The 12,486-nt window shown below is 47.1% G+C and overlaps 2 protein-coding genes across 3 annotated transcripts in view; one reads left to right on the top strand and one right to left on the bottom strand.

Moving 5' to 3' along the window:
- Positions 1–330: 330 nt before the first annotated feature.
- Positions 331–12,486, bottom strand: part of LOC307224357 (uncharacterized protein) — a 13,443-nt gene continuing 1,287 nt past the window's right edge. The window contains exons 1-7 of one of the 2 annotated variants that reach the window (XM_079991206.1): positions 10,135–10,342; positions 8,836–9,003; positions 6,760–6,867; positions 4,697–4,783; positions 3,271–3,437; positions 1,092–1,195; positions 331–602 (exon numbers count right to left, since the gene is read on the bottom strand). In XM_079991206.1, coding sequence (XP_079847332.1) covers positions 446–602; positions 1,092–1,195; positions 3,271–3,437; positions 4,697–4,783; positions 6,760–6,867; positions 8,836–9,001 — 789 coding nt within the window. In that variant the 5' untranslated portion in view covers positions 9,002–9,003; positions 10,135–10,342 and the 3' untranslated portion in view covers positions 331–445. Of the gene's footprint in view, positions 603–1,091; positions 1,196–3,270; positions 3,438–4,696; positions 4,784–6,759; positions 6,868–8,835; positions 9,004–10,134; positions 10,343–12,486 lie in introns of those variants that run through there. The other variant, XM_079991207.1, reaches the window with a different exon arrangement.
- LOC307224362 (C-type lectin domain family 4 member F-like) overlaps positions 12,012–12,486 on the top strand; it is a 15,461-nt gene continuing 14,986 nt past the window's right edge. The window contains exon 1 of the mRNA XM_079991212.1: positions 12,012–12,246. Coding sequence (XP_079847338.1) covers positions 12,198–12,246 — 49 coding nt within the window. The 5' untranslated portion in view covers positions 12,012–12,197. The remainder of the gene's footprint in view (positions 12,247–12,486) is intronic.

The following is a 12,486-nucleotide window of genomic DNA, read 5'->3' as shown; positions in this document are numbered from 1 at the left end:
CGCGCAGGCAGCGCCGTGGCCAGAAAGGGGTGCCCCACGACCGCTCCCGATCGCGCCCATCAGACACCCAGGCAGCCATGGTGACAGGGGACGTGAAGGGGCTTCCCTGAGCCGGATGAAGCGTGCTCTGATGGGTGGCTGAGAGGAGAGGAGTGGGCTGCCCCAGAGCAGGGAAGGGAGGGAAACCTGACTCTCCTTCCCGGACACTCAGCCTGTGGCGCCCTCCAAAATCTGGCGCCCTGGTGCCCCGCACCACTAACGTCTATGGGTAAGATGCCCCTGAAACAACCTCTCAACTCTCTTGGTTTCAGGGAGCACAAAGAACAAGGCTTGCGTGGAATAGTATATTTCTGTTCATTCTTTCTAAGCAGACGTCTCCTGAAGTTGAACCATGGGATGAAGCCCATTCTGTCTTCAGTCACGTGTTGGCTCGGGTTTTGCCAACTTAAATTTCTACGCTCTCCTTACAAACCCAGTTCCGTAGTTCGTGGCAATAGGTATCGCGCCAATTGTTTCCAGCCAGCGAAGGCACTATGGATGTGCAGTCCTTCTCCAGTCTTCTCTTGCTTTCTGTGAAGTAAGTGTTTTCCTCGTGCCAATACCTGGGACCAGAGAGGAAAGACTTCCATTAAATCCAAGACATACAGAGAGGCTGAGTCTACCAAGGCAACAGAATGAGGAGGATGTGAGAGGCGGCAAGACCTGTTGAGGCAAAATGGGCTGTGACACTGTTATGTACTGAGCTTGGATCCTAGAACAATAGGCAGGTAGGATCCTAGAAGGCAGCAACCTGATTGGTCTGCAGGAGCCGCACAATCCAGCTCCAGGCGGAAGTGAATCAGCAACCGGATTGGCCTGCAGGAGCAGTCCAATCAGGCTCCAGGAGGGGAGTTGAATCAGCCAATCACGCAGGACCCATTGTGTAAATCAGGGGTCAGCTGGCCTGGTTAGTTTGGGGGTGCATCACATATGCATGTTCAAGGCACCGCAGCAGATTGTGTTGTAAAGATTACTTAACTTCTTTACATGCTCAAGAACAGTTCCCTAACACCTCTTGAAATACCCCCCCCCCTTTCTTAAAAAAGACTTACTGTTTTGTTACCCTAGAGCCATCTGTCCATTCCCATTTGCCTTCCTCCTTTTCATCTGTAAAACCAATCCAGGCGGGATCTTTGAGCTGAGAAGTGATGTAATTCTGCGGAAAGAAGGAACGACCTCAGCTGACAAAATGGCCCAATTCAGCTACCTAAGCCTGAGCATTGTGGCAGTAAGGAACTGCACATTGCTACAGAAACATTGTAAAATTAAGGAATGTTAGATGGATGCTGGAATGAAGCTATGTGGTTTTAGCAGTAATGTTATACAGTGGTGCCCTGCAAGACGAATGCCTCGCAAGACGGAAAACCCGCTAGACGAAAGGGTTTTCCGTTTTGGAGGTGCTTCGCAAAACGAATTTCCTATGGGCTTGCTTCGCAAGACGAAAATGTCTTGCGAGTTCCTGCGGGTTTTTTTCCCTTTCCCCCCCCTTTTTCTAAGCCGCTAAGCTGCTTATCCGCTAAGCCGCTAAGCCGCTAAGCCGCTAAAAGCCGCTAAGCCGCTAATAGCGCTAATCCGCTAAGCCGTCAATGGGCTTGCTTCGCAAGACGAAAAAACCGCTAGACGAAGAGAATCACGGAACGGATTCTTTTCGTCTTGCGAGGCACCACTGTAAAGGACTAAGTAAAAATGGATTGTTAACAGGTCAGAATGTAAAGTTACAATATATTAAGATAAATTAGTAAGATAAAAACAAAGAAGGAAAGGATTTGCTGAAACAACTAATGAACTAGAATACAAAAAAGGGAGGTGCGAGGAGGTCAAGGAAACAAGCAAATGATAGATAAGATATGGAAAGATGGATTTGTTTTTAATTGTTTTTATTTTTTTCTGTATTTTGTAATTTCTGCTTTTTTTTCTTTTTATTCTTGTAACTTTTTGAAACACCAATAAATATTATATATATAAAAAAAAGGAACTGCACATTGAATGCTGTGACCTGTTGCGAGGCAGACGGAAACATGTACTTCGAGGTAGATAATAAAAATGGCTTGGAACCTCTGCGGAGTTAATTTTTTCACTTGCCCCCTCATTGAGGGGAGGAGGGACTGGATTTCGAAGACTTGCCAGGGCTCTGGTGGGGCATAATTATAATTATAATTATAATTAATTGCTTTGACTGGACGTGGAGGGGAGAACCTGGAGGCCAGCCAGACAGGACTTTGGCAAAACATTGGGTGACTCCCTGTTAGAAATTGAAAGTGGAATTTTACAGCCGCATCAGAAGAGATGAGAACAAAGAGAGATACCTCTCCAGAGTAACTCCGAGTCATCAAAGGAGATCAGGAACTAATTAATATGGACATAATATTTGATAACAGAACAATTGATGGAACTTAAAACCTCACACAGGAAGAAGAAAAGAGAACTTCGTTTGCAAATTTACAAACTACTATATGTGTTAATGGGACACGGGTGGCACTGTGGGTAAAACCTCAGCGCCTAGGGCTTGCCGATCGCATGGTCGGTCAAATCCCCGCGGCGGGGTGTGCTCCCATTGTTCGGTTCCACACCTGCCAACCTAGCAGTTCGAAAGCACCCCCGGGTGCAAGTAGATAAATAGGGACCGCTTACCAGCAGGAAGGTAAACAGCGTTCCGTGTGCTGCGCTGGTGCTAGCTCGCCAGATGCAGCTTGTCACACTGGCCACGTGACCCGGAAGTGTCTGCGGACAGCGCTGGCTCCCGGCCTATAGAGTGAGATGAGCGCACAACCCTAGAGTCTGGCAAGACTGGCCCGTACGGGCAGGGGTACCTTTATATGTGTTAATACAAATTGAAGTTAATCATTGTAGCTGTGGTATAAGGGATTTTATGGAGAATGGATTGCATTTGGTTTGAGCAATAGTCTGGAGTCAGAACTAAAGAGAACCAGACCCTGAAGTACAGCACATGGGAAGCCATACAAAATTTATAATTGGCTATGTAATTGATTTGTATCTGAATTGGTATTGCTATTGGGTATTAATATAATTTGACGCATATTGGATTTTTGTAATTGAAAATGAATAGAAATTATTTAAAACAAAAACAAAAAACGAAGCAGCCATGGCAATAACTGCAAGAAATCATAACACATTTGCAGGCGAGGGCAAGAAGAACCAAGGTTGACAGGAGGACTGGGCACTAGAGAGGATGACCACTTTGTGGAAGAGAGAAAGAAAAATATATATAACCTGTTCTTCATCACTTAAGACGGAGGCCAGGTGGGAATCTCTGGACACACAGAAGTTCTCCGCATCATACCAGGTCTTTCTTCCTTTTGAAACATAGTAGAGATTCCTCCCAAAGGTATCCCAGGTACCAGCAGATCTGGCTTTAGTATCTTTCTTGTAGAGATTTTCTATGAGTGAGAGAAAGGAATGCTGCTATTGCATGGTGCATGGACTGCAAGCAGTTGTGCACAAAATCAACATCGCGACATAATATATTAAAATGTAGCTTTCCAGTTGACCACCAAGTTCAGTATGTACAAAATACAAGTCCTATATTGTCAGTGCCGTGCTACATGATTTTCTAATTTCTTCATCTTCTCTTGTATTTTTCTTTCTGTCATATTCCTTAGAAGAGTGGCATGAAATAATCTTCTAAGTGTCTAATGAAGATGATAGGGTTGGCAGACAAAATAATAATAATAATAATAATAATAATAATAATAATAATAATAAATAAAAATTATTTATATTCCGCCCTCCCCAGCCAAAGCCAGGCTCAGAGCGGCTAACAACAATAAAAGTAACACAGCATTCTAAAATCAATTCATTTTAAAATCAATTCAAAATCAAATTACGGTAAATTAATGGCACTGATGGATGCTAGCCCAGGCAGACAAGACAAGGATTCCTGAATTCCCTGTTTTGCTCAAAGATTATTTCCCTGCAATTGTTGGGCTTTTCTGCTGACCTGTGGCTCCACAAGAAGTTGCTTCAGTGGAAGAGGGGGTTTGATTTAAAGGCAAACCTGCCCAATTTGCACTCTCCGAAACGACCTGAAACACAACCACTCCTCAAAAGTTACACTCCTGTGGGTTTTGAAATGCAGTTCGCCAGGCAAGGAACTTTGGAAAAAGGCATAGACCAGGGTGAAGGGAGTGTTGAAATGCCTATGTTTGTGATGACAACGGGGGAGGGCAGGGACCGCATCCTCTTAAGAGGAAATTACTTTACAAAAAATAAAAATTGCATCTGAAGCAAAACTGCAAGCAAAACTGGGCATATTGAGGAGAAACGTGCGCTGAAATGCTCGTGCATTTTCATAACAACCTGTTTTAAATAAATGCAAACCGCTGTGGAAATGTGGGAAACTGAGAAGCTGAATAAAGAAACCAAAACTGGCAGATCAGGGCCTGGGTAAAAGCAAGAGAAAGCTGCCCAATGGCTGAGATTGAACACTGATATGTCCCAGCTCCTTCCCTTAGCCGGTGCTCTGTGCCAGCATTTAATGTTCATTCGGGGTGGCCTTTAATTTTTGTGGAAGCTAAGGGTGTGCCCCCCCTTTTGCAATTCCAGCATTCCACCCTTTCAGTTTCTGGCTCACTGTCATATCTATTTGCCCCCTTGTGTTCTCAGAGTGTGCCCTGTATTTTGACATGCAGGTACTTACGGTAGTTTTTCTTCTGCTCAGCATATTCATGCTGGTTGCTTTTCAATGTGTCCATCAACGTCAAAGCAAAATCTGATACCTTTATGGCTGAAAATATTCCCAAAATTAGAATGAGAGTTTCTTCAGCACCAGCCCAACCTAGACCCAGACACGTTTGCTTCTTCATTTGAAAATGTTTTAGGGTTCCCATATTATAAAAAGGTAAAGGGTAAAGGGGACCCCTGACCATTAGGTCCAGTTGTGACCGACTCTGGGGTTGCGATGCTCATCTCGCTTTATTGACCAAGGGAGCCGGAGTACAGCTTCCGGGTCATGTGGCCAGCATGACTAAGCCGCTTCTGGCGAACCAGAGAAGTGCACAGAAATGCCGTTTACCTTCCCGCCGGAGCGGTACCTATTTATCTACTTGCACTTTGACATGCTTTCGAACTGCTAGGTTGGCAGGAGCTGGGACCGAGCAACGGGAGCTCACCCTGTCGTGGGGATTCGAACCGCCAACCTTCTGATCGGCAAGCCTAGGCTCTGTGGTTTAACCCACAGCGCCACCCATTATAAAAAGGAGGACACCCTAAAACGTCAAAAAAAAAAAAAACCCACAATTTTTTAATTGATTTGCCTAAGATCTAAAGTGCTGCCTTTCGGAAATTCCCCCCCCCCCAACTGAAATCCCAATAATGAGGACAAGGCAGGGATGCCCCCTGTCTCCACTGTTGTTAATCCCAACATTGGAAGTGTTAAGTCGAGAAATATGGGGAAATAATGAAATAACAGGAATTAAGGTTGGGCTGAGAGAGTCCGAAGTCAAAGCCTTGTGGACAACGTTGTGTTGATGTTGGAAGATCTGATAGAAAGTGTCCCAAGGACAATAGAAACAATAACAAAATTTGGCAACTTAGCAGGATTCTATATAAATAAGGGGAAGAGGGGAATGATAGTTAAAAATCTAGACTCACAGGCAAAAGAAGGACTTGAGAATATTATGAGAATTAAAACAGGGGGGTTAAATATTTGAGGAAATGGATATCAGCAAAGAACTTAAACCTTTTCCAGATAACTATGTTACAATTGTGGGATGTAATCAAATGCAACATTCCTTCCTTAGAAGGTTGTTTTAAACTGTTATTAAGAAGGTTCAGTTGTGCTAGCATTGTCAATAAATATTAGTGCTGGCATGTTCGCTGCTCTGACCTCCTTTGGAGGAATTTGGGCGGGGTCTATATCTAAATAATGAGAATAAGTTCTATTTTTCTAGGAAAAGGGTTACCGGAACTCACCATCAACTTTCCCCTCGTTCTCTTAGAATGGCAATGGTGCCCACCTGAGAGGTGCCGGAACTCAGTTCTAGTTAGTTCCAGCTGGGAGGGAAGCCCTGGGAACATCCTATCATGATTTGATATTATGGTGGGTATTGCTGTATACACAGAACCCACAAACTTCCTATAAAGGCTAGCCAAAATTCCACATCTGTATCTTCAGGAGTTGCCAACAAAGGCCCGTATAGTTAAAGCTATGCTTTTCCCAGTAGTGATGTATGGAAGTGAGAGCTGGACCATAAAGAAGGCTGACCACCGAAGAATTGATGCTTTTGAATTATGGTCTGGAGGAGACTCTTGAGAGTCCCATGGACTGCAAGAAGATCAAACCTCTCCATTCTTAAGGAAATCAGCCCTGAGTGCTCACTGGAAGGACAGATCCTGAAGCTGCGGCTCCAAGACTTTGGCCGCCTCATGAGAAGAGAAGACTCCCTGGAAAAGACCCTGATGTTGGGAAAGATGGAAGGCACAAGGAGAAGGGGACGACAGAGGGCGAGATGGTGGGACAGTGTTCTCGAAGCTACCAGCATGAGTTTGACCAAACTGCGGGAGGCAGTGGAAGACAGGAGTGCCTGGCGTGCTCTGGTCCAGGGTGTCACAAAGAGTCGGACACGACTAAACGACTAAATAACAACAATCTTCAGGAGATTTCCGCCTTTTCATTTCAGTCCTCAGAGCTATGGAAACTGTGCCGCGCCCCGCATTTCGAAACCGGAATTGGAAATAAACAGTTATTCCTATCCCACTTACCATTTCCATAATTGAGCTTAGGGCGTCTGTACGAAGCAGCCATTGAGCTTCTGAGTCTGTTCAACGACGGTTCGAGGTGATGGGGTGGTTCCGCTAGCATACTGCTATCTAAAGGTATTAAGACAAGGACGGGAACTCAGATTTCCAGCTGCCAAACAACTGCCCCCTCAATAACCCCATAATAAGCACATGAAACTGCCATATTCAGAGGTTCAGCCGTGTTCCACCAAGCCTTGGACTGTCTTCTCAACAGGTAGTAGCTCTTCAGAGACTCCTGCAAAGCCCTCTACCAGCTACCCAGCCTGAGATCACAGAATCATAGAGCTGGAAGGGACCCCAATGGCCATCTAGTCCAACCCCGCACAATGCAGGAATCTCAGCTAAAGCATCCATGACAGATGGCTATCCAACCTCTGCTTTAAAACCTCCAAGGAAGGAGAGTCCAGGCGAACTTCCCTGGGGAGAGCATTCCATAGACGGGGAGCCACTGCAGAGAAGGCCCCGTTTTCATGTTGCCACCCTCTGTATCTCTCGAGGAGGAGGCACACGAATGAGGGCCTCAGAAGATGATCTCAGGGTCCAGGTAGGTTCATATGGAAAGAGGCGGTCCTTGAGGGATTGCGGTCCTGAGCCATTTAAGGCTTTATAGGTCAAAACCAGCACTTTGAATTGGGCCCAGAAACTAATCAGTAGTCAGTGCAGTCAGACCAGGATCGGTGTAATATGTTCAAACCATCTTGCTCCGTTGAGCAACCTGGCCGCTGAATGCTGCACCAGCTGAAGTTTCCGAACCTTCTTCAGAGGCAGCCTGACATATAACGCATTGCAGTACAGTGGTACCTCAGGTTACAGACGCTTCAGGTTACAGACTCCGCTAGCCCAGAAATAGTACCTCAAGTTAAGAACTTTGCTTCAGGATGAGAACAGAAATCGTGTGGTGGTGGCGTGGCAGCAGCGGGAGGCCCCATTAGCTAAAGTGGTACCTCAGGTTAAGAAGAGTTCAGGTTAAGAATGGACCTCCGGAACAAATTAAGTTCTTAACCCGAGGTACCACTGTAATCTAACCTTGAGGTTACCAGAGCTTAGACAACAGTAGTTAGGCTATTCCTGTCCAGATAGGGGCGTAGCTGGGCCACCAGCCAAAGCTGATGGAAGGCTGTATAGTTACTTATCTGCTTGGCTTGGGGGGGGGTCACAAAACGGCACACCCTCCAACATATCTCCAATGAAAATAAAGACATCGTAAGGGGAAATGGGACATTCCAGGATAAAATCAGAAGTCGGGATGGCTTCTGTAAATCTGTGATTGTCCCTGTGATTGATATACACTCATGGTTTATAAAAATAGGAAGAATTAAGGAACGCTTTTCATAACATAGATGGACACATTACGTGTTGCTTGTAATGTTAACAATGTGTTATTAAAATTTGATGCCAGAGGTTTCTGCAGAGCAACCAGGAACCAGGCAATAGGCAAACTGCATTGTTACCAACAAAAAACAGGTAAGGGATGTTATTTAATGTACAGTGGTGCCTCTGGATAAGAACGCGATTCATTCCAGAGCCCTGTTCGCATCCTGAAGTAAACGTAAGACGCAACTGCACATCTGCACATGCGCAGGTCGCGTTTCACCACTTTCACGCATGCGTGTGATGTCATATTGAGAGTCTGCGCATGCGCGAGTGGCGAAACCCGGAAGTAACGCGCTCCATTACTTCCGGGTCACCGCAAAGCTACTTCAACCCGAGGTATGAATGTACCAGTATGTCCTGTGACGTTTTAGAACAAAGTCTCTAATATCGTTCTAATAACGTTAAAAAGCTCAGCATAGATCCAGCCCTGGAAAACAAGGGTGCTTGGAATGTCTGTACATGCTAAGGGCCCCTTCAACAAGCCTGCCGCCAGGTGCGGGGTGCCAACAGATGCATCTTAGCTGTGGCCAGCCCTCCTCCCCTGTTCACTGCGCAAGGGCACCTTGTTCAACCCTCTGTCCTTCAGCAGGAGAAACCAAGCGGCACAGTTTGTTCAGGAGCAGCTTGGGGAAGGTGTGTGTCAGCAGACAGAGTTGAACTTACAGAGATAGCCCATCACTGCAGCTATGGTACCGAAGACCAATACCGTCCCACCAATGCACATCCATATCATCTTTAAACGTTGCGGTGTCATGCCAGCATGTTCTGGTGCTGGCGGTGGTGCCGCCGCCGCCGCCTTTGCTGGTGCTGGTGGTTTCTTGGGGGCCATGGCTGCAATGACAAGAAGGAAGAAAGGCCCATGAAGACAACAAATTGAGGGGCAAGTTCGTCATCAGGCCCCCTGCCTTTTGCCTATTCAGGGATTTGGGTGCTGCACTCAGGACCCAATAGGCAGAGGGACCCCCTAACACTTGGTGGTAGCTGAGCGACAGGCAGTCAGACCTGCGATTCATGGATGATACTGCATTTCAAAGTCAGACAAATCTGTCGTGATGCAGTGGAGACCACGGGGGTCTCGAAGGAGGCAAATCTTAGGGCGGGGGCTCAGAATCATCTGGAGAAGGTGGGAAAGGAGGGGCAGTGGCCTAACAGATTTTAACTGTTCTTTTAAGTTCTCGAATAATGACATTCACTGTGGAAAGGGAACAGTTTAAGCTCCAGTAATGGGGTAAAGGTAAAGGTGCCCCTGACCGTCAGGTCCAGTCACGGACGACTCTGGGGTTGCATGCTCATCTCTTTCTATAGGCCAAGGGAGCCGGCGTTTGTCCGCAGACAGCTTCCGGGTCATGTGGCCAGCATGACTAAGCCGCTTCTGGCCAACCAGAGCAGCGCACGGAAACGCCGTTTACCTTCCGGCTGGAGCGGTACCTATTTATCCACTTGCACTTTGACGTGCTTTCGAACTGCTAGGTTGGCAGAAGCAGGGACCGGGCAACAGGAGCTCACCCCATTGCGGTGATTTGAACTGCCAACCTTCCAATCGGCAAGCCCTAGGCTCAGTGGTTTACACCACAGCACCACCCACATCCCTCCAGTAATGGAGAGCTGAGGTTAAAAAAACTCAGGGATTGCCTAAATTAGGGTTGCCATATTTCAAAAAGTGAACATCCGTACACAAAGGTTGTTGAGCTTTTTGGGCAAAATTGACACCCCCACCCCAAAAAAGAGAGAGGTTTCTGAGCTATTTTTAAAGGAAAATAGCCGAAAACAACACTAGCGACATAGGTTGCCATATGATCAGATTTTCCCGGACTTTTTTTTTTGCGATTCTTTGCCCAGACATTGCTTCCGACTGCGGTATTCCGGCTATGTCCGGAAAATTCTGGACGGATGGCAACCCTGGCATAAGAAGATCTTCCCAACATTGGATAATCTGCTGTAGTGTCGAGGCAACTACTGTACCTTCTGCTTGTGGTTCCCTTTAGGATTCCCTTCCAGAGTATCTGTCAAGGATTTCCCTTGCTCTTCTTCGAGTCTGATTCTCTTGAACCCTACGCTATTTCTGCTCTATATTTCCCATGGATTCTTATGCCTCCCTCCCACGGCCTTATACTGGCTTCCTTTGTCCTCCCAGGATGGTCCAAGCAGCAGCCCTGTGACACAAGCCGCTTGCTGATTGGCTGCCTGCCCTGCCCTGCCACCATGCACCATCACAAGCACACCTGTGGCTGAAAGGTAAGGCAGATTGTGATGGCGCTGGGCCTGTGAGGCAGCAGTCTTTGGCATCTAAGTAGGTGAAGGTACCAGGAAACTCCTCATCAACTTTCTGACCCCAGCTGTGACCCTCCAGCTTGTGTTCAGCTTGTGGTCCACCAATACCCCTAGATCCTTTTCACACACACTGCTAGTAAGCCAGGTGTCCCTGAATGCTACTTCCAGCCTTGTGCCAAGTGAGCAGAGCTGGCAAGAAGAAGAAGAAGAGTTTGGATTTGATATCCCGCCTTTCACTCCCCTTCAGGAGTCTCAAAGCGGCTAACAATCTCCTTTCCCTTCCTCCCCCACAACAAACACTCTGTGGGGTGAGTGGGGCTGAGAGACTTCAGAGAAGTGTGACTGGCCCAAGGTCACCCAGCAGCTGCATGTGGAGGAGCAGAGACGCGAACCTGGTTCCCCAGATTACGTGACTACCGCTCTTAACCACTACACCACACTGGCTCTCAATCCCAGAATGATGATGATGATGATGATGATGATGATTATTATTATTATTATTTATACCCTGCCCATCTGGCTGGGTTTCCACAGCCACTGTGGGCGGCTTCCAACTGAATATTAAAAACAATACGGCAAAGTTGCAAAGTCACTGTGTTTTTAACCACAAAGCCCACAAGCCTCTCTCTGGCAGCATGACAGTTGTGAGTCAAGAACCCGCCACCCACTTGAGGATAGGAAAGACACAAGGACGCAGTATATTAGGTTAATAGGATAAAAAAAAGGCCACAGCTTTATTGATTACAGCATGTGAGTGATATTGGCTTTGGCATTGGATAAAACAACAGAGCTTGACTCCATACCCTCAGGAAGGGGTTAGTCTATCAAGGGTTAACCACCAGTAGAAGGAGCTGTTGATGCAAATACAACAAGGGCGTTGGACAGGATCCACAAACCACTGGATTCCTTTAACGGAATACCCAAAAAGTGGAGGGGTAGGGGATGGCCACATCCTGCCCTCCAATACACAAACATATTTCAATGCCTAACCGCCAATACTCAAAAAGTTGAGACGATTTGGTATAAGGTAGGCGAAAAACCAGGACACGGGTGGCGCTGTGGGTTAAACCACAGTGCCTAGGTGTGGCCGATCAGAAGGTCGGCAGTTCGAATCCCCACGACGGGGTGAGCTCCTGTTGCTCGGTCCCTGCTCCTGCCAACCTAGCAGTTCTAAAACACGTCAAAGTACAAGTAAATAAATAGGTACCGCTCCGGCGGGAAGGTAAACGGCGTTTCCATGCGCTGCTCTGGTTTGCCAGAAGTGGCTTAGTCATCCTGGCCACATGACCCGGAAGCTGTACGCCGGCTCCCTCGGCCAGTAAAGCGAGATGAGCGCCGCAATCCCAGAGTCAGTCACGACTGGACCTAATGGTCAGGGGTCCCTTTACCTTTACCTTTTAGGCGAAAAACCAAGTGGCCAGTGCCAATTTGCCAGTTCCTACCAGGCCGCTTGGACAACCAAGGCGACCAACCGCAGGTCCATGGCAAGGTCAAAAACATAGCAATGAACTAAAGGGAGGGTGCGTGCGTGATCCAACGAAAACCAGCAGCAGAATGAGAGGGCAGTGCTGCCGTGGCCACATTTGAGCAGCTAAACCCCGCCCCAAGCCTCTGCCCGATTGGTTGGCTGCCAGGGGGCGTGGCAGCCGGGACAGCTGAGCAGGACACCGGAACGAAAGGCTTAATAGAAAGGTGTTTGTCTTAGAGGGAACAGCTAGAGAAGAACAGGCAAGGCTGGTGGCATCGAGAGAAGGATGGCGCAAGAGATCATCTATGCGAATACAACGAAGTTTGAAGTCGCTGGTAAGGGCACATTTTAATGACAGGCTCCCTTCCCTTTTAAGAAATGTCTCACATTTTGAATCGGGGCTTGGTCTAGGGGAGCAAAGGCATTACAGCAGCGGATTAGATAGTTTCATGGAGAAGAAGGCTATCAATGGCTTCTAACCACAATTGTATCCCCTCCAGCGTTTCTCCAGTGAAAATAAGGATATTCATTGCTATTTTTCTAAGGGAAACGGGGCTGGAACTCATGGGCACCTC

The sequence above is a fragment of the Podarcis cretensis genome (assembly GCF_951804945.1).
Source record: "Podarcis cretensis genome assembly, chromosome: 9".
NCBI classification, from domain to species: domain Eukaryota; kingdom Metazoa; phylum Chordata; class Lepidosauria; order Squamata; family Lacertidae; genus Podarcis; species Podarcis cretensis.
This window is presented reverse-complemented; position numbering and strand designations above follow the sequence as displayed.